Genomic DNA, 21,464 nt, shown 5'->3' with positions numbered 1-21,464 from the left:
TGCTTGCTGGTGGTGTAAAAGGTGGTCTATTGATAAAAGTGTGAAAATGTCACCTAGGAGAAAACTCAGGAGAAAAGGTTAATTGCATATGGGCCCTTGACGCCTAAAGTGAGTAGAAAATCCATCCCAAACAAAGGTTTGCTGCATTGCATATATGGTTAACCACTTAGCAACTTCAGCCACGCTTTTCTACGTCCTTGTTTGTAAACACCTATAAACACATGTAAACACTTGGTTCTTTTTTCAATTTTTAGAAAACTGAGTTAGTACAGCACCATCTTGTGGCCAAAAAGTAAATCTACTTCCAAATAAACCAATATACACTTACCATAGAAAAATTAAATACAGTTTCATTTTTTTTAAACTCCTTCACCCCTAACCAAAAATAAATTATTACCGCCATACATTGTACTAGGGACACAAGTTAAACATTGTAATAACCAAGACAAATGGGCAAATAAAATGTGTCTGTTTTATCTACAATAGCACATTTTATTTTTAAACTACATTGGCTGAAAGCTGAGAAATGGTGATTTTTTTTTTTCATTTTTTTTCTTCTCCCCTGTCAGATGCATATAAAATAATATAATTCTTAGCATAAAGTACTGCCCAAAGAAAGCCTAGTTTGTCCCACAAAAAATAATATATAGATCATTTTAGTGTGATAAGTAGTGATAAAGTTATTACCGAATGAATGGGAAGAGCTTTTGAAGGGGAAAAAACATGTGGTAGAGAAGTGGTTAAAAAGTCTTATTAATACTCAGAAAATGTTCAGGTATTTATAAAGGAATCAGAGGCTCAAAGATTTAAAAACACTTAAAATATTTGAGGAGTTCCTTCACAAAACATGCCAGCCTATCATATACCGATAATTATATATCTATGTCTGCTGAGGATAAATAAATGAAAAGTGTAAACCATGTATCTTTCAACTACGACTAATAATCCTTTTAAATATACAAAAATATTGCACAATCAAAAACTACATAGGAGTTAAAACACAATATAAAAGAAATATCCAGGACCTACATAGATTTGTACTCTGCACCATCAGACGGTAACGCCTGTCTCGGCCGACAACCATATAGCTCATGTACAAGGTTTTTAGAAGAGACCACAGTAAACTATCGGCGCTAATCTAGTTTAGGGGACCCAGCAGGAAAACTCATAGGGAAAAGTTCTCCAATCACAGCACAAAGCGTTGTGATTTGTACAGCAGGAGACATTGGCAGCGCTTCCAAACAGAGGCTGCACCCGAATTGACTACCTGCAATAGATGTGCAGAGCTCCACTATGTGGACTAAAATACACAACTTGCATTCAAAACAGGTACAGCAAAGGAGTACGTTAGCTTTGTTGTGATTGGCCGAATAGTGTGGGCGTACTTGACTACAACCTATCTGAAACCTAGCAGTTCACTGGTGCTGCCCACTTAAAGAGAAACTCCGACCAAGAATTGAACTTTATCCCAATCAGTAGCTGATACCCACTTTTACATGAGAAAAATAATGATTTTCACAAACAGACCATCAGGGGGCGCTGTATGACTGATTTTGTGCTGAAACCCCTCCCACAAGAGGCTCTGGTACCGTACGGTACTCTGGGCAAACTGTCACAATGTAACAATGTTCAGACAGGAAATAGCTGTCTGTTAAAGCCAGACCAGCTAGAAACAGCTCCATAATCTGCCCACAGTAACAATGTCACCATGTAATACAAGTCAGAATGTGAATCTGGGAGAGGAAAGATTTTACAATGAGCAAACACTGACTAAATCATGTATACATAATTATTGTAAAAATGAAGCACTTTTTTTATTACATTATTTTCACTGGAGTTCCTCTTTAATCACATTAGCAGAATTTCTCCATGAGGTTTTCTGCTAGGTCCCCCAAACCAGACAAGTGCTACTGTATCATACATAAAGAGGTTGGGCATTTGGATTGATGTTTGTTACAATCTTTGTCATGTATAAAGCAGGGCTGGAGAAACAGGTCTTTCTCAGCTGAAGTGTAACTTCACTTTGAAAATATAAAATGGTGTCTCTTGCCCCAGGAGCTTGCCTTCACGCTGTGCAAGGGATAACTCTCTGCATTGATTCTCATGGTACCGTAAGTGTGAAGTATGAGGAGATACTTAGCTACGGGAGAGGATTCTGAATAGGCATTACTCATTCTTCACCAATAAGATTTAAGGATTTCTAGAGTTTCATGGTAACTTCACAAAATAAAGTGGGGGAAGTCCATATGTCCATGTGCTTTGTACGGCTGGAGTCACGATATTGGTCTCTATGGTGAGGGTCACATAGAATGGAATATGGTTCCCCACTCAAAAGCCAAAGCCCCACCTCGGCTTGGCATAACCCAACTGCACTTTGCTGTTCAGTAAGGAAACCAGTCCAATGGACGTGTCGATATTTATAGGTCGCTGGAGGATGAGCGGGCCATTAGCTCTTCCAGGAAGAGGGCTACGCTGATGCGCCAATGCCACCATCTCCACCAACTTCTCCTTTAACTGCTCCAGCTGTGGGAAGGCAGAGAAGACAGGAAATATATAAAATGTTAGCAGGAAGGTCTAGAAACAGGGCATTCAAATACAGCAATACATTTGGCATAGGAGATGGATAAAGACTGTTTTATCCAAGTTCTCAATGTGTGGTACATGTACCTCAGGAGGTACGTCTGATGGGTCCAGGGGATACCTATATTTAGAGTTTTCGAAATGTATAAAACTAATAAATCCTATATGAACCACGCCAAATTAGTATTTAGCTTTACTATTTACTATTTAAATGGAATAGTAGATAAAAGAACATTGTTTAGAAACAACAGCTACCATGCACTATTAAATGTATCTGTGTCAAGGGGTACTTGAGATCATTTTCTTACAATACCAGGGAGTACTTGGTGAGCACAGGCTTTCAAAAATGGTGCTATCAGGAAAACTGCCAGGTCCTATCTCTGCAGGCTTGCCGTGGGGCCTGGTTCCTGACAGTGTGTGTGTGATGCAGGGTGCAGAGGGGTGTGTGGCAGTGGTGTATGTGATGCAGGGGGCAGAGGTGTGTGTGTGTGTGTGTGTGTGTGTGTGTGTGTGTGTGTGTGTGTGTGTGTGTGTGTGTGTGTGTGTGTGTGTGTGTGTGTGTGTGTGTGTGTGTGTGTGTGTGTGTGTGTGTGTGTGTGTGTGTCAGTGGTGTGGGGGATGTAGGGGGGTAGAAGTGTGTGTGGAATGCAGGGTGCATAGGTGTGTGTGTGGCAGTGGTGTGTGGGATGCAGAGGTGTGTGTGTGTGGAATGCAGGGGGCAGAGGTGTGTGTGTGGCAGAGGTGTGGGGTATGCAGGGGACAGAGGTGTGTGTGTGTGTGTGGCAGTGGTATGTGGGATGTAGGGGGGCAGACGTGTGTGTGGAATGCAGGGTGCATAGGTGTGTGTGTGGCAGTGGTGTGTGGGATGCAGAGGGGTGTGTGTGTGTGTGTGTGTGTGTGTGTGTGTGTGTGTGTGTGTGTGTGATGCAGGGGGCAGAGGTGTGTGTGTGTGTGTGGCAGAGGTGTGTGGGATGCAGGGGGCAGAGGTAGGTGTGTGTGTGTGAGATACAGGGGGCAGAGGTGGGTGGGTGTGTGTGTGGGGGGGCAGTGGTGTGTGTGTGTGTGTGTGGCTGTGGTGTGTGGGATGCAGGTGGCAGTGGTGTGTGTGTGGCACTGGTGTGTGGGATGGAGGGGGCAGAGGTGTGTGTGGTATGCAGGGAGCAGAGGTGTGTGTGTGTGGCAGTGGTGTGTGGGATGCAGGGGGCAGTGGTGTGTGTGTGTGTGACACTGGTGTGTGGGATGGAGGGGCCAGAGGTGTGTGTGGTATGCAGGGGGCAGAGGTGTGTGGGATGCAGGGGCAGTGGTGTGTGTGTGGCACTGGTGTGTGGGATGGAGGGGGCAGAGGTGTGTGTGGTATGCAGGGGGCAGAGGTGTGTGTGTGGCAGTGGTGTGTGGGATGCAGTGGGCAGTGGTGTGTGTGTGGCAGTGGTGTGTGGGATGCAGGGGGCAGAGAGGTGTGTGTGTGTGTGTGTCAGTGGTGTGTGTGTGTGTGTGTGTGTGTGTGTGTGTCAGTGGTGTGTGTGTGTGTGTAGGGCAGTTGTGTGTGTGATGCAGGGGGCAAAGGTGTGTGTGTGGCATGTAGGGGGCATAGGTGTGTGGCATGCAGGGGGCAGAGGTGTGTGTGGGGCTGGGAAGTGGTGTGTGGGATGCAGGGGGCATAGGTGTGTGTGGAATGCAGGGTGCATAGGTGTGTGTGTGGCAGTGGTGTGTGGGATGCAGGGGCAGAGGTGTAGGTGTGTGTGTAGGTGTAGGTGTGTGTGTGGATGGATGTGTGTGTGATGCAGGGGGCAGCGGTGTGTGGGATGCAGGGGGCCGAGAGGTGTGTGTGTGTTGCAGGGGGCAGAGGTGTGTGTGGCAGTGGTGTGTGGGATGCAGGAGGTAGAGAGGTGTGTGTGTGTGGCAGTGGTGTGTGGGATGCAGGAGGTAGAGAGGTGTGTGTGTGTGGCAGTGGTGTGTGTGTGGTGCAGGGGGCAGCGGTGTGTGGGATGCAGGGGGCCGAGAGGTGTGTGTGTGTTGCAGGGGGCAGAGGTAGGTGTGTGTGGCAGGGGTGTGTGGCAGTAGTGTGCGGGATGCAGGGGGCAGAGGGTGTGTGGCAGTGGTGTGCGGGATGCAGGGGGCCTGGCGGTGTGTGTGTGTTGCAGGGGGCAGAGGTAGGTGTGTGTGGCAGGGGTGTGTGTGGCAGTAGTGTGCGGGATGCAGGGGGCAGAGGGGTGTGTGGCAGTGGTGTGCGGGATGCAGGGGGCAGAGGTGTGTGTGGGATGCAGGGGGCAGAGGTGTGTGGTATGCAGGGGGCAGAGGTGTGTGTGTGTGGCAGCGGTGTGTGGGATGCAGGGGGTAGAGATGGGTGTGTGATGCAGGGGGCAGAGATGTGTATGGGTGTGTGTGTATGGGTGTGTGTGTCAGTGGTGTGTGTGTGATGCAGGGTGCAGAGGTGTGTGTGTGTGTGTGTGTGTGTGTGTGTGTGTGTGTGTGTGTGTGTGTGTGTGTGTGTGTGTGTGCGTGCGTGCGTGCGTGCGTGCGTGCGTGCGTGCGTGCGTGCGTGCGTGTGTGTGATGCAGGGGGCAGAGGTGTGTGTGTGTGTGTGATGCAGGGGGCAGAGATGTGTGTGTGTGGTAGTGGTGTGTGTGATGCAGGGGGCAGAGATGTGTGTGTGTGATGCAGGGAGCAGAGGTGTGTGTGTGTGTGTGTGTGTGTGTGTGTGGGTGGTAGTGGTGTGTGTGTGATGCAGGGGGCAGAGGTGTGTGTGTGGTAGTGGTGTGTGTGATGCAGGGGGCAGAGGTGTGTGTGTGGTAGTGGTGTGTGTGATGCAGGGGGCAGAGATGTGCGTTTGTGTGTGTGTGTGGTAGTGGTGTGCGTGTGATGCAGGGGGCAGAGGGTGTGTGTGTGTGTGTGTGTGGGTGGTAGTGGTGTGTGTGTGATGCAGGGGGCAGAGGTGTGTGTGTGGTAGTGGTGTGTGTGATGCAGGGGGCAGAGGTGTGTGTGTGGTAGTGGTGTGTGTGATGCAGGGGGCAGAGATGTGTGTGTGTGGTAGTGGTGTGTGTGATGCAGGGGGCAGAGATGTGAGTGTGTGATGCAGGGGGCAGAGGTGTGTGTGTGTGTGTGTGTGTGTGTGTGTGTGTGTGTGTGTGTGTGTGTGTGTGTGTATATATGTGTGTGTGATGCAGGGAGCAGAGGTGTGTGTGTGTGTGTATATATGTGTGTGTGATGCAGGGGGCAGAGGTGTGTGTGTGTGTGTATATATGTGTGTGTGATGCAGGGGGCAGAGGTGTGTGTGTGTGTGTGTGTGATGCACGGGGCAGAGGTGTGTGTATGTATGTATGTATGTATGTATGTATGTGTGTGTGTGTGAGATGCACGGGGCAGAGGTGTGTGTATGTATGTATGTATGTATGTATGTGTGTGTGTGTGAGATGCACGGGGCAGAGGTGTGTGTATGTATGTATGTATGTATGTATGTGTGCGTGTGTGTGATGCAGGGAGCAGAGGTGTGTGTGTGTGTGTGTGTGTATATATGTGTGTGTGTGATGCAGGGGGCAGAGGTGTGTGTGTGTGTGTGTGTGTGTGTGTGTGTGTGTGTGTGTGTGTGTGTGTGTGTGTGTGTGTGTGTGTGTGTGTGTGTGTGTGTGTGTGTGTGTGTGTATAGATGCAGGGAGCAGAGGTGTGTGTGTGTGTGTATATATGTGTGTGTGATGCAGGGGGCAGAGGTGTGTGTGTGTGTGTATATATGTGTGTGTGATGCAGGGGGCAGAGGTGTGTGTGTGTGTGTGTGTGTGTGATGCACGGGGCAGAGGTGTGTGTATGTATGTATGTATGTATGTATGTGTGTGTGTGTGAGATGCACGGGGCAGAGGTGTGTGTATGTATGTATGTATGTATGTATGTGTGCGTGTGTGTGATGCAGGGAGCAGAGGTGTGTGTGTGTGTGTGTGTGTATATATGTGTGTGTGTGATGCAGGGGGCAGAGGTGTGTGTGTGTGTGTGTGTGTGTGTGTGTGTGTGTGTGTGTGTGTGTGTGTGTGTGATGCAGGGGGCAGAGATGTGCGTGTGTGATGCAGGGGGCAGAGGTGTGTGTGTGTATGTGTGTGTGTGTGTGATGCAGGGAGCAGAGGTGTGTGTGTGTGTGTGTGTGTATATATGTGTGTGTGTGATGCAGGGGGCAGAGGTGTGTGTGTGTGTGTGTGTGTGTGTGTGTGTGTGTGTGTGTGTGTGTGTGTGTGTGTGTGTGTGTGTGTGTGTGTGTGTGTGATGCAGGGGGCAGAGATGTGCGTGTGTGATGCAGGGGGCAGAGGTGTGTGTGTGTATGTGTGTGTGTGTGTGATGCAGGGAGCAGAGGTGTGTGTGTGTGTATATATGTGTGTGTGATGCAGGGGGCAGAGGTGTGTGTGTGTGTGTGTGTGTGTGTGTGATGCACGGGGCAGAGGTGTGTGTATGTATGTATGTATGTGTGTGTGTGTGATGCAGGGAGCAGAGGTGTGTGTGTATATATGTGTGTGTGATGCAGGGGGCAGAGGTGTGTGTGTGTGTGATGCAGGGGGAAGAGGTGTGTGTGTGTGTGTGTGATGCACGGGGCAGAGGTGTGTGTGTGTGTGTGTGTGTGTGTGTGTGTGTGTGTGTGTGTGTGTGTGTGTGTGTGTGTGTGTGTGTGTGTGTGTGATATGCAGGGGGCAGAGATGTGCGTTTGTCAGTGGTGTGTGTAGATTGCGGGGGGCAGCAGTGCGTTTGTGGCAGTGGCGTGTGTGTGTCTGGGTTGCAAGGGGAAGCAATGTATGAGTGGCAGTGGTATTTGTATGGTAGTGGTGGGTGTATGAGTGTTTGGTGGAGGGCAATAGTCTGTATTATTTGGGTACACAGGGGGAGGGAATAATGGTTCTTATGTACCTGTGTGTAGAGGGGACAGTGGTGCGCAGAAGGGGTGGATGGGTTGAAAAAGTCACTTGTGGTGTCTGTGAGGGGTAACACAGTGTGTGGGGGGAGTGATGTGTGCAGGGAGAGGATACACAGACTTGTGAACAATGAACTTGCTGTTCTGTGATGGTAATTAAGTCAGAGGAGCCACGAGGGAAATGGAAGATTTCTCAGACAAATGGCTAATGTAATAGCAGATAATTTGTCACGTAGCGCGTATAACCAATCAATACACAGCCGTGAATGATGGCGCTGAGTCACCGCTGGATAGTTTTTACAACAAGCACCTGACAAGAGACGTGATTTGTTATCTACCACAGAATCGGTAAACCGATCAATACTAGACGATTGGTCATTGCGTGTCTGTGCAGAGCAGATGGCGCTGCACATGCCGAGACACTGATTACTACACACTAACCTAGAAAAACTTTAAAGGGAACCAAAGGTGAGAGGGATATGAAGGCTGCCATAGCTGATCTGACTGAGGGCTGAAAGCCAGGTTCTCCTAGTGAGCAAAAGTCTCCTCTCCCCACTGGCCAACAGTCATGCCTCCCCACTGGCTGATAGCCAGGTCTCCCCACTGGTCAACAGCTACTCCTCCCCACTGGCTGATAGCCAGGTCTCCCCACTGGTCAACAGCCTCACCTCCCAACTGGCCAACAGCCATGCCTCCCCACTGGCTGATAGCCAGGTCTCCCCACTGGCCAGCAGCCTTACCTTGCTACTGACCAACAGCTACTCCTCCCCAATTACCAACAGCCTCACCTCCTCACTGATCAGAAACCTCACCTCCCCACTGACCAACAAACACTCCTCCCCAACAGCTTTACCTCCCTACTGACCAAAAGCCACTCCTTCCCACTGACCCACAGCCACTCCTTCCCACTGACCCACAGCCACTCCTCCCCACTGACCCACAGCCACTCCTCCCCACTGACCCACAGCCACTCCTCCCCACTGACCCACAGCCACTCCTCCCCACTGACCCACAGCCACTCCTCCCCACTGACCCACAGCCACTCCTCCCCACTGACTAACAGCCACTCCTCCCCACTGACTAACAGCCACTCCTCCCCACTGACTAACAGCCACTCCTCCCCACTAAACCAACCGCCACTCCTCCCCACTAAACCAACCGCCACTCCTCCCCACTAAACCAACAGCCTCACCTCCCTACTGACCAACAGTCACTCCTTCCCACCGACCAGCAGCCACACTTCCCAACCAAGCAATCCCACTCCTTCTCACTGACCTACAGCTACTCCTCCCCACTGACAGCGACAGCCACACTTCCCCATCAAGTGATGATACTCCTTCCCAGTGACCAACAGCCACAGCTCCCCAGTGACCAACAGCCACAGCTCCCCAGTGACCAACAGCCACAGCGCCCCAGTGACCAACAGCCACAGCGCCCCACTGACCAACAGCCACAGCGCCCCACTGACCAACAGCCACAGCGCCCCACTGACCAACAGCCACAGCGCCCCACTGACCAACAGCCACAGCGCCCCACTGACCAACAGCCACAGCGCCCCACTGACCAACAGCCACAGCTCCCCACTGACCAACAGCCACAGCTCCCCACTGACCAACAGCCACAGCTCCCCACTGACCAACAGCCACAGCTCCCCACTGACCAACAGCCACAGCTCCCCACTGACCAACAGCCACTCCTCCCCACTGACCAACAGCCACACATCCCCACTGACCAACCAATCTTCTTGTGAAGCAAATCCAATTTCCCTTTTACAGTTCTCACTGTTGTCTTTGTAGATTTCAAATCATGACAAAGTGCTTCCAGATTAATAATTTCTAAGTGTCCTTTTCCTATTATTTTATGCTTTTTAACTTTTAAAGTTTTGTTTTTAGCTGTTTTTCTATTGCAGACATGTACATAGTGTAACTCACTGATGTGAGTATGTGAGTGTGTGTATGTACACATATCTGTGTGTGTTTTCCCCTGGTGTCTTGCTTCGTGGTCAGAGCTCACCTGGCACATGCTCTTCAGGTCGTCCTCTGCAGCCTCTCCCGGGTGCTGGATCAGGTTGATGTATGACAGGTCTTCTGTCCAAGGGTTCCACCATGAGAGGAAGGAAGGGGGTGGCCTAAGCTTGTCCCACTTCACCTGCAGAGCGGTACATTCCCGCCTAGAGAGAGCAGAGAAAGACAGATGAGCAGGTATTCTTCGCTCACATTAGTATACGCAGGGTCAGTTTTAGGTCAAAAAGCCATGGGCAAAATGAATGTGGAGGCCCTAACATTTTCAGGACCTACTGGCAGTAAACTTGTGACCTCTACAACCCCTAACTTGTGGGGTCCCTAAAGAGCTTGGGGCCCCCCTGGGCAGTCACCTAGTTGAACTCCTTAGATGCACTGGCCCTGATTATACCTACTAGTCATGTAGTCACTTTGTAACTGAATCAGCGCAGGTCACAAGAAGGTATGTGATACAGTTCCACTACGCTTCACATCTGAGGTATCAGGCCAATAAAAGTGAATCCCAACACCCAAAAGGAAAAAGGCTTACCAGCCAATAACAACCCATGTTGTAGGGTTGTATACATAGCCAGAGGCTCCCAGTGGTCACAGAACTTTTCCAGTCTAACTATGTCGTCCTCCAGATAGCATCCAGATAGTATAGGTATAAGATTGATGATATATGATAAAATGATAAAAACAGCAGTACTAAGTGTAGACCGCTTTATTGAGGATAAATGAACTATAAAATCATAAGACATAAAAAGAGTACTCACATATGCAATTAACATAGCACGTGTATACTGGCCAGTGGCAAGAACAAGAATATGAGGTGTCGCTCGTTTCCTTCCAATTAAAGACTGGAACAGTTCTGACTGTGACCACTAGGACTGTTCCAGCCTCATGCTATGTACACAACCTTATATCGTGGGTTGTTATTGGCTGGTAAGCCTTTTACCCTTTGGGTGCTGGGATTTACTTTTATTGGCCTGACACCTCAGATGTGAAGCACGGTTGAACCACCTACTTGTGACCTGCGCCGATTCAATTACATTATTGCTTGAAAATTGGACACTGTTTTCTCTCAGCTGCAGTCCTTAGATGATAAACATTGGCGCTGTTCCTCTCTTTTTATGTAGTTACTTTGCGATTGTCTGAACCTCCAATCTCTGTAATTTTATTATTATTTAACATTTATATACTGCAGACATCACTTTTACAGAATATACGGTCTTGTCACTAACTGTCCCTCAGAGGGGATCACAATCAAATCCTTACCATAGTCATATGTCCATCATAGTTTAGTCTATGGACAATTAAAGGGGAAGTTAATTAACTTATGTGTAGGTTTTTGGGAAGTAAGAGGAAACCCACTCAGACACGGGGTGAACATAAAAACTGCAGATAGTACCCTGGCTGGGATTCGAACCGGGGACTCAACGCTGCAAGGCAAGGGTGCTATCCACTACAATGATGACCATAAGCATATGATCAACTGCACATCAATCGAGGTCCAGACTGAATCTCAGATATAAGGGGACGCATCAAGTCCGCAACTAAAGCAATACTGCACCGCAGTCAGTCTTCAAACCAACAGTTTAGTGTACCACCTATACCACACCCTGAGGAGAGTAACGACCCCCCAGAAAAACTAAGAAGCCCCTTAGTGTACACAACCCTTCCTTCGCCTCTTCTTGGTGAACCTCACACCCTGGGGCTCTATCCTACAAGGCTCAAAAAAGCCAAGTGTGGCCATCATAATCTTCATGCCCATAACATGTGTAGCCACAAAAACACCTGATCTGGAGAATCAGAGAAAGGAAAGGTTAGTAGTTGCCCCCACAAGCAGGCGGCAGGCCTGCTTGGATCAAAGGTGTATGTGTATGGAAATGTATGAATTTGAATTGCGCACCACCTCATATTTGCACAATTTTTATTATGAGTGCAGTTATTGAGGAATTATCATTAATAAGGTTGCCATAATGCTGGTATGTCATAATGTCAGAGATACACCTCGTTTTTTAGTAGCACAGGCACACATCAGAAGATGCAAGACACTCACTTGTTCAGAGCCATCTTGGGATAGGCCAGTGGTCCCCAGACCAGGGCATCAATGTAATTCAGAGGAATCCTGAAAAGCCGACTGTTCCCCATCTCCATGAAGTTGTAGTAAGAAATAACAAGGGAGTGGTCACACAGGAAGGCCAGGACTTCACGCTCTGTACCCCAGTGGCTGATCCTGTCCAACAAATAAAGGCGAACAATGAGAAAACATCCCTGAGACTTCACATCACCTCCCACCACCACTGAGGGATTAAGGTGTAGTGATGCCCTAGGCAACATTCCATCTTGGGCTACCCCTGCAAATGGACAACAGAGGGGAAAATTCTAGGCCTTAAAGAGAATCTGTATTGTTAAAATCGCACAAAAGTAAACATACCAGTGTGTTAGGGGACATCTCCTATTACCCTCTGTCCCAATTTTGCCGCTCCCCGCCACATTAAAAGTAGTCAAAAACAGTTTTAAAAAGTTTGTTTATAAACAAACAAAATGGCCACCAAAACAGGAAGTAGATTGATGTACAGTATGTCCACACATAGAAAATACATCCATACACAAGCAGGCTGTATACAGCTTTCCTTTTGAATCTCAAAAGATCATTTGTGTGTTTACCTTCTGTCCCCTGCTTCTCTCATGCACTGAAGTGACAGGCTTCCTGCAGACAGCTCTGCCTGTGCCTGTGTTTGTAATTCCTCAGTATGTGTCAGCCAGCTACTTTCACAGCCTAACAGAGGAGGATTTTTATCCAGCTCTCTTCTATCACTGATAAGATAGCAGAGATGCTGCTGGCTTATGTAAATAAAACACACACTGGAGTGTGCAGAGAGGGGCCTGGAGGGGTGTGCATAAACAGACCAGCACAGAAGAGTTGGCAGCCTTCCAGACACAGGCCGACAAGTCTGACAGGGGAAAGATACATTGATTTATTACAGAGACAGTGCCAGTAGAAAGTGCTGCAGTAAGGCAGAGCACATTAGAATAGCTTTAGGAACTTGTAGGATGGTAGAAAAAACGTAATTTTTGGTACAGTGTCTCTTTAAAGGAGTTATCAGGCAAATAAAAGAAAATAAGCGCTACTTACCCGGGGCGTCCTCCAGCCCCAAGCATGTCCCTCGCCGCAGCTCTCCCTTCAGCCATTCGCCGCAGCTACGTCCCGGTCCCCGGTGATGACGTCAGGGCGACCTCCAGGTCGGCCTGTACAGTGGCTGGATGGTGTACTGGTTAAGGGCTCTGCCTCTGACACGGGAGACCAGGGTTCGAATCTTGGCTCTGCCTGTTCAGTAAGCCAGTAATTCAGTAAGGAGTTCATTGGGCAAGACTCCCTAACACTGCTACTGCCTACTGAGTGCGCTCTAGTGGCTGCCTCGCAAGCGCTTTGAGTCCGACAGGAGAAAGGCACTATACAAATACTGCCATTATTACTGCGCGAGCGGCGCTGTCAATCACCGCTACGTGGATCAGAGCTGCGGCAAGGGACATGCTGGGAGCTTGGGGCTGGAGGAAGCCTCGGGTAAGTAGCACTTATTTTCTTTTATTTGCCTGATAACTCCTAGGAAGTGTTGGCCAGCGCTATTCTCCTTCAAACTTCGGACTTCATAAGTTACACTGATGTCTTCAATGCTGGAAATTTTAGGCACTAAGTAAACCTGAGAGAATTACTGTTACAATCCTTTTCATGACTAAAGACATAAGAAATATAACAAAAAACAATGATGATTGGCTCCTTACTGTGCCAGGATCCAGGTGCTGTGGAGCTGCCCATCTTCATCTTGCGACAAATGTCCCTTGATGTTCTCTATTGTCTGCTGGACAACTGAGGGCTGATGGGAGACAGAAGAAAGAGGTCAGGAAGACTCAAAGAAAACGGAGATGCAGAGAAAATCCCAGTAAAAAAACTCCTTTACTGAGGAATATAATTCAGATAGGTGTAAAGGGTCAGCACCAGAGGACCCGACAGACCTCTGAGGGAATCAGGTTGGTTGGACTGTGCTTCCAGACCATAGGTGATCAATACAGCATTTGAAGTAGAAAGAATCTGGGCACCAGAACAAAGGTTCCAAGACCAGGATCACCTTTAATATATCCCCAGCATAAGGCGTGTAGCCTAACAGCCGTATACCCACTTCATCAGAGATGTGCTTTTTGCCTCTGACAAAGTGGATATTACCTGTGAAAAGGCTGGTCTTGGAAACTGGTCTGGTGCCCAGATTCTTCTTATTTCAAATGCTCCTTTAGGGGGTCATTCACACTTGCGTTTGCAAAACGCCGGCGATTTTTGCCGGTGTTTTGCAGGAGTGATTTTTCCACGATTTCACGCAGAAAAATCACTGAACACTGCGTTGATTTTTCCGCGATCGCGTTTTGCGCTTCTATAGCACTGAAACGCAATAGCAGGGAAATCGCCTGAAAAAGGTGCAGGTGACATGCTTGTGTTTCACGTTTTTGGGCGACTTGGGGCAATTAGTGCAGATTGCCCAAGTAAGAACGGGCCCATAGACTTTTATTACACTAGCGCTTTAAAAACCCGCTAGCATTTAAGCGTTTTGCCTAAATTGCCGGCAAAACGCTGAAGTGTGAATGGGCCCTTACAGAGGACAGTCAGTGGAAGAAAGACGCTCCATATTGTTTAGTGTTTGCAGATGCTACCTCCTGCGTTTTCCTCAATTCCTGACAATTTGAATGTAGCTACCTTTCCACACAACTTAATATGCTGTTGTTTGAGGAGTCTGCTGATGTCGGAGCAGTGCTTTTCAGTGCAGGTAGATTTGGCTGCAGCTGGCGCCACCATAGACTGTTATAGGAATTACATTTATAGCGGCGCTCAGTGAGTAACGTCGGCCCCGTCAGAAGACGGAGCCAAATTTGCTTATAAAGCACAATAATTCGGCCTCCAGATATTGCTGGAAGCCAATTTATATCATTCCCCCACTATCCATGGCGGCCTGGAGGGGGAATAGTAATTAACACGGCCAGAACTTATGCAGCAGCAAGATTAGCCATATACCGGCTGTATCCTGCACCCAAGTCTCCCACGCCGATTTCACATGTATGCGCTGATGTAGTCACTCACTGTTTGAAGCACCCCGGTTCATCTTACTGTGATCACATAACTATATAACAAACTTCACACTCTAAACCAACTTTAACTACAGAATGTGCCCCCCCCCCACCAGTGGTACTGAACATGGTACCCCCATCCCCCCCCCCCCGAGAACATTTGAAATCGGCGCCGGTAGACTTGGGCGCAGGATACAGCGGTATATAGCTGATCCTGCTTCTGCACAAGTCCGGGCCGATTTAATTACTATTCCCCCTCCAGGCCGCCATGGATAGTGGTGGAATGAAATAATTCGGCTTCCAGCGATTGCTGGAGGCCGAATTATTATGTTTTTAAGCAACTTCTGCTCTGTCATCTGGCGGCGCCGACGTTACTCACTGAGCGCTTCAATAGGAATGATTCCTATTGAAGTCTATGGAGGCGCCGACTGCGCCCAAATCTAGCAGCGCTGAAAAGCACTGCTCCGCCCCCCCCCCCCCCTTGTGATACAAAACATGTGGCACAAACAAGATTCCCCCATCTAACCACCACCAGTGGTGCAGAATTCAACTCCCCCCTACCTTCCACCAGTGGTACAGATCATGATCTCTCCCCCAATCCACCTCCTCCACTACACTTGTGATACCAAATATGTGGAACAGAACAGGATTCCCTCCATGAGTGGTACGTAGAACATGATTCCCTACAACAATGGTGCAGAACATGATTTAATCAGGGCTGTGGAGTCTAAGTCGACAAGGAGTTGGAGCAATTTTTGGGGTACCTGGAGTCAGTGATTTCATAAACTGAGGAGTTGGAGCTGGAGGATTTTTGTACCAAGTCCACAGCCCTGGTAAGTATAAGACTAATGGCCTAAACCAGGGGTCCTCAAACATTTTGGGTTGAGGGCCGGGTCAACATACTTCAGACCGCTGGTGGGCCGGAGTAAACATAAAATGATGTAGACGTCTTTGCGGACCAGACAGTGAAGCATACCCAGGTGACAATCTGCAAGCCAATTGGACAGCAGTGTCACCTGATGTGGAATTTGATTGGAAACCAGCAAAATTTCTGCTTTCTGGCTTCCATGTGGATGGGGGGTGCTGCACTGCTATTCCATATGTGGACCACCAATATTTAAAGATGTAGCTGACTGCATTTATAAGCAATACATTTTCTGTGTGGGGGGCCGGTAAGAAAGCCTTAGGGGGCCACATTCGGCCCGCGGGCCTTAGTTTGAGGACCACTGGCCTAAACCCACTAATGCAGTTGTGTCCGCTTTTCAGTAACACATCAATGTTACAGATGTTTAAAAGCGGACACAACTCCCTAAGGAGTCAGAGCAATTTTGGGTACCTGGAGGTTTCATAAACTGAGGAGTCAGATGATTTTTGGATGAACTCCACAGCCCTGGATCCCCCGGTACATGATCACCATACACCGGTGATACAAGACAATCCCACATTCCCCTACCGACCCTCCCCCCCCCCCCAACAACCGAACTTATGTTACGATAAGCAAACTCCCCCTCAACCTCCAACACCCTCCCCGTGGACATACCCGAAATATGAAGTATTCCTCGCTGCTACTGGTTTTGTTTTTGGTCTCTGTGGTAATGATTTGAGGGGTGAAGCGTCCTCTGGGATTCGGAGCATACATAGGGAGTGATGATGGCTTGGGATCTGTGCTGTCTGGTGCTGATGATGCTTCAGAAGTCATTGTACTTGTTGCCTTTCTTTATTCTTTTATCCAGGGCAGTCTCTGCTTTCTCCTCCTGGGCAGACTCAGCTCTCTCTCCTTCGGGGCAGTCTATGCTCTCTCTCCTCGAGGCAGTCTCTGCTCTCTCCTCCTGGGCAGTACTCTACTCCTGGGCAGTCTCTGCATGTGCAGACCTGCTGTCTCTCTATATGTTCTGACCTGCTGTCGCTCTCCTTTTCAGACCTGCTGTGTCTCTGTATGCTCAGACCTGCTGTGTCTCTGTATGCTCAGATCTGCGGTCTCTCCTACCTGTGCATATCTGCGGTCTCTCCTACCTGTGCACAGCTGCTGTCTCTGTATGTTCTGACCTGCTGTCTCTCTGACCTGCTTCCTCTCTGTATGCTCTGACCTACTGTCTCTCTCCCCTGTGCAGACCTGTTGTCTCTCTCCTCTGTGCAGGCCTACTGTCTCTCTGTATGCTCTGACCTGCTGTCTCCCTCCTCTGTGCAGACCTGCTGTCTCTTTGCCTGTCTCTTGTGCAGGCCTCCTGCTTCTCTCTCTGGCTTTCTTGCTCTGTCTCTCCTGTGCACAACCGCCGTATCTCTCGCTCCTCTTTACTTTGTAGTTTTGGTGGGGGGAGCAGGAAATGTTTGTAAGAAACGAAACCAGTTTCTCCAGCTCTGAACAAAGCTCTCAGACTGTAGCCAGTTGGTGACGTCACATAAAGGAGACAGTTACCAGCAATAGAGTGTAGATACAACAAACTGTGGCGTGGACTTCCTAATAGATCTCAGGTGCTGCAAATGACACAGCTGGTAATTTACTTTCATAAATCCTCACTGTGAACTGATTAGAATTAGATCTATTGGAAACCGATCTAAATGAATTATTGGACTAAGGCCTAGTGCACACCGGAGCGTTTCCGCTGCAGTTTGCGATCCGCTTGCGGGTGCGGATCCGCTAGGGTAATGTATTTCAATGGGCTGGTGCACACCAGAGCGGGAGGCGTTTTGCAGAAACGCATACTCCCGGGCTGCTGCAGATTTTGGATTGCGGATGCGTTTCTGCCTCAATGTTAAGTATAGGAAAACCGCAAACCGCTCTGAAAAACGGCACTTCAGAGCGGTTTGCCAGGCGGTTTTTGTTACAGTAGCTGTTCAGTAACAGCTTTACTGTAACAATACATGAAATCTACTATACCAAAAACGCTACACAAAACCGCAAAACGCTAGCTGAAACGCTGCAGAAAAATAAGAAAAAGCGTTTCAAAATCTGCTAGCGTTTTGCGGATCTGCTAGCGGGTTTTGGTGTGCACCAGCCCTAAGATCCAATGCAACGCTATGGGCCACTGATCTGCTGCTCGACCTAGATTTTCCATCTTGTCAGATAGATCAAATTGATCGAAATCAATTGCAAATCGATTGATTGGCTAATTTGAAAGAATTGTTTTTCGATCGATCGATTCTATAGAATTGATCGATGGGCCCCTTAACCACTTGCCGACCGCACGCTTATGCCGTGCGTCGGCAAAGTGGCAGCTGCAGGACCAGCGACGCAGTACTGCGTCGCCAGCTGCAGGCTGATTAATCAGGAAGCAGCCGCTCGCGCGAGCGGCTGCTTCCTGTCAAATCACGGCGGGGGGCTCCGTGAATAGCCTGCGGGCCGCCGATGGCGGCTCGCAGGCTAAATGTAAACACAAGCGGAAATAATCCGCGTTGTTTACATTGTACGGCGCAGCAGCGCCGTAAGGCAGATCGGCGATCCCCGGCCAATCAGCGGCCGGGGATCGCCGCCATGTGACAGGGGGTGTCCTGTCACTGGCTGCACAGGACGGATAGCGTCCTGTGCAGCCCCGATCACCGGGGGGGGGGGGGGGGGGGGGAGCAGGTAGGAGAGGGAGGGGGGAATTTCGCCGCGGAGGGGGGCTTTGAGGTGCCCCCCCCCGCAACACCCAGGCAGGCAGGAGAGATCAGACCCCCCCTGCACATCATCCCCATAGGGGGGAAAAAGGGGGGGCAATCTGATCTCTCTGCCTGCAACCTGATCTGTGCTGCGGGCTGCACAGCCCACCCAGCACAGATCACTCAAAACAGCGCTGGTCCTTAAGGGGGGTAAAGGGTGGGTCATCAAGTGGTTAACCACCCTGGCGTTCTGATTAAATCGCCAGGGTGGCTGCGGGAGGGTTTTTTTTAAATAAAAAAAAAACTATTTCATGCAGCCAACTGAAAGTTGGCTGCATGAAAGCCCACTAGAGGGCGCTCCGGAGGCGTTCTTCTGATCGCCTCCGGCGCCCATAATAAACAAGGAAGGCCGCAATGAGCGGCCTTCCTTGTTTTGCTTATATCGTCGCCATAGCGACGAGCGGAGTGACGTCATGGACGTCAGCCGACGTCCTGACCTCAGCCGCCTCCGATCCAGCCCTTAGCGCTGGCCGGAACTGTTTGTTCCGGCTACGCTGGGCTCGGGCGGCTGGGGGGACCCTCTTTCGCCGCTGCACGCGGCGGATCGCCGCGCTGCAGCGGCGATCAGGCAGCACACGCGGCTGGCAAAGTGCCGGCTGCGTGTGCTGCTTTTTATTTCATTAAAATCGGCCCAGCAGGGCCTGAGCGGCAGCCGCTGGCGGTGTTGGACGAGCTGAGCTCGTCCAGACCGCTCAGCTGGAACTGTAAACATGTAGCCAGGGCTTGCGCTACCATAGAGGCAAAGGGGGCATTTGCATAGCTCCCAACTGTCCCTCTTTCGGAGGGACAGTCCCTCTTTGGAAGCCCTGTCCCTCCCTTGGTCCCTTTTTCCTTCTCATTTGTCCCTCTTTCAGGACTTTGTCCCGCTTTCTATGTAAATATATGTATTTCTGTACTAACAAATGTGTTTGATTGATTCCCATCCTTTGAATTGATATATTACTAATTTTAAAATGTTACTATGAAGGAAAATGAACCAGGATAGAAAGGACCAGTGTGGTTTGAATTATAAAACAACATATTTTTCTAATAAAATATTTATGGAAAGCGTGCCTAGGGGTGTGGCAGGGGCGTGGCTTAAGTGGCCCTCTTTCTCCTCTCAAAAAGTTGGGAGGTATACATTTGCCCCGGAGCCCCAGCAGCACTGACCCTGCTATATTCTCTTTGCATACCCCCTCCTCCAGTTGCTCTGCTCCCCGGAGCCCTGCAGCAAGTATATTAGCGTGTGTTTACACATGACGCACCGGGTCATAGAGAAGGAGGGAGACAGCGTGCCTCAGAGTGCAGCCGCTGCCTGTCCACTCACCCGCCGGGACTAAGGTAATTATGGCTGCTAATATCCTTGTAGCAGGGCCCCAGGGAGCAGAGGGGTAATGGGGGGGGGCTGCAGGGGCCCACTCTGAAGTTTGCCCCAGGGCCCTTGAACCGGCCCTGCATGTAGCTAGCCACACACAAGATTTTTGAATGGAGCAATCATTTTTTTGTCATCCAATACTTGTTTTTTCAACTGACTTATTAACCGGCTTATTGATTTAAAAAAACTTCAATTTTACCTCTTCTTTTTGCATTTAAAAATTTAAATGTGAAGCTTAAATGTGGATAAATAATGTGCAGCTAGAAGGGGAGTGGGGGGGGACATGGATGGCAGCTCCTATAGCTTTTAGAAACCAGGAAAAAAAAGTAGTGCTTGGTTCAGCAGTTATCATTCAAACGGATACGCCAGGATGGATCAGTCTACATGGACGATAATCGGGGTCTATCGGTGTCTTGATGTTGTGATGCTTTTTTTCCAATGATGCCCAGGCGACATGTTGCTAATCTTTCGATTTGGACAACAATGGTCTATCATGTGTACAGTGCTTAAAGGGTAACTGAGATGACCGTTATAGCTGTATTTATACTCACCTGGGGCTTCCTCCATTTTCTTGAAAATCCTTCAGGTATTGTCGGCCTGTCGTGCACTTCTGCTCATGCACGGCCGCGCGCGCCCCCGCGCCCGTGGATCAACCCCACTGTGTAATGACTGCAGGCCAGGTTTGCTGGAATACTTGTGTTCTCTTATCTCTTCCATCCCATGATTGCATTTTCTCAGTAATCCCCTCACTGACACAACCAAAGGGGCCCATACATTGGTCGATTTCAGTGATTGATTCGATCAAATCCATCGGCCGAAAATCGATGCACAATTGAGCAGCCGATTGATCGATTTGTGGCTGATTTCGATTTGATCTATCTGACAGGATGGAAAATCTAGGTGGATCTGCTGCTGGCAGTAGATCGATGGCCCATACAGTTGCATTGGATCTAATGGTGCAATAATGTATTTAGATTGATTTTTCCATATACTGCATTTCCAATAGATTTAATTCTGAAATCTATTGGAAATCTGCACCTAGTGTGTGGCACACATCAGATAGATTCCTGTCAGATTCGACCTGACAGGCATCTGACAGAAATCTTAAGGGTAATATAGTAACTTCAGTACTGAGGTGACGTTTTCTGTTGTAGCAGCACCGGGGTCCGGGATTTACATGCCACTCACATAAATACTGTGAGTAGAGCTTAGCATACCGATCTATGGTTTGTGATGAATGGCCTTATCACCGATCTGTCACAATTCTTTATTTGATATTTTATTACCGCCTTGTAAAATGCAGCGCTCTCGGTTTGACTGATGATCCCATCATGTGAGGTTTTTTTCCATAGCTAATATACAACCACTGGGCATATTTATAATACTACTCAGCAGAATGAAAAGAACTGGCTCTTACTCTCCCAGCCAGATGCTTACATCGGCCAAACACGGGGCAGTCTCATCGCAGCCGTCTGATTCCATAAATCGGGTTCTGTGGAGGGTTTTAAAAACAAAAAACTAAAGGCCCATACACACGTCGGATTTCCGCGAACGACGGGTTGTTCCATCGTTCGCCCGCTAAATCGGGCGTGTGTACAGGCTGTCGTTCGCTTGATAAGGGTGAGTTGAGCGATCCGCCCGGCGGATCGCTCAAACTCACCCTTATCAAGCGAACGACAGTCTGTGCACACGCCCGATTTAGCGGGCGAACGACGGAACGACGGGGCGTGCAAACGACCCGTCGTGCGCGGAAATCCGACGTGTGTATGGGCCTTAACACTTACCTGGGGCTTCTATAGGCCTCCTGCAGCTGTAATGTCCCGCGCCGTCCTCCTACGATGCTCGGATCCCCGCCGCCGGTCCCGGTCTAATTATTCATCTAACTAGACTA

The 21,464-nt window shown here is 49.1% G+C and overlaps 1 protein-coding gene across 1 annotated transcript; it reads right to left on the bottom strand.

Annotated features, from left to right (window-relative positions):
* Nucleotides 1–432: 432 nt before the first annotated feature.
* On the bottom strand, nt 433–16,943 carry LOC137536343 (tumor protein p63-regulated gene 1-like protein). Its single transcript, XM_068258522.1, has 5 exons — nt 16,121–16,943; nt 13,252–13,343; nt 11,525–11,701; nt 9,476–9,632; nt 433–2,523 (listed from the first exon to the last, which is right to left on the bottom strand). Exons 1-5 carry the CDS (start codon nt 16,277–16,279, stop codon nt 2,329–2,331), a joined length of 780 nt encoding a protein of 259 aa, XP_068114623.1. The 5' UTR covers nt 16,280–16,943; the 3' UTR covers nt 433–2,328.
* Between the last annotated feature and the right edge of the window lie 4,521 nt (nt 16,944–21,464).

Source organism: Hyperolius riggenbachi, chromosome 10 (assembly GCF_040937935.1).
Source record: "Hyperolius riggenbachi isolate aHypRig1 chromosome 10, aHypRig1.pri, whole genome shotgun sequence".
NCBI classification, from domain to species: Eukaryota; Metazoa; Chordata; class Amphibia; order Anura; family Hyperoliidae; genus Hyperolius; species Hyperolius riggenbachi.
This window is presented reverse-complemented; position numbering and strand designations above follow the sequence as displayed.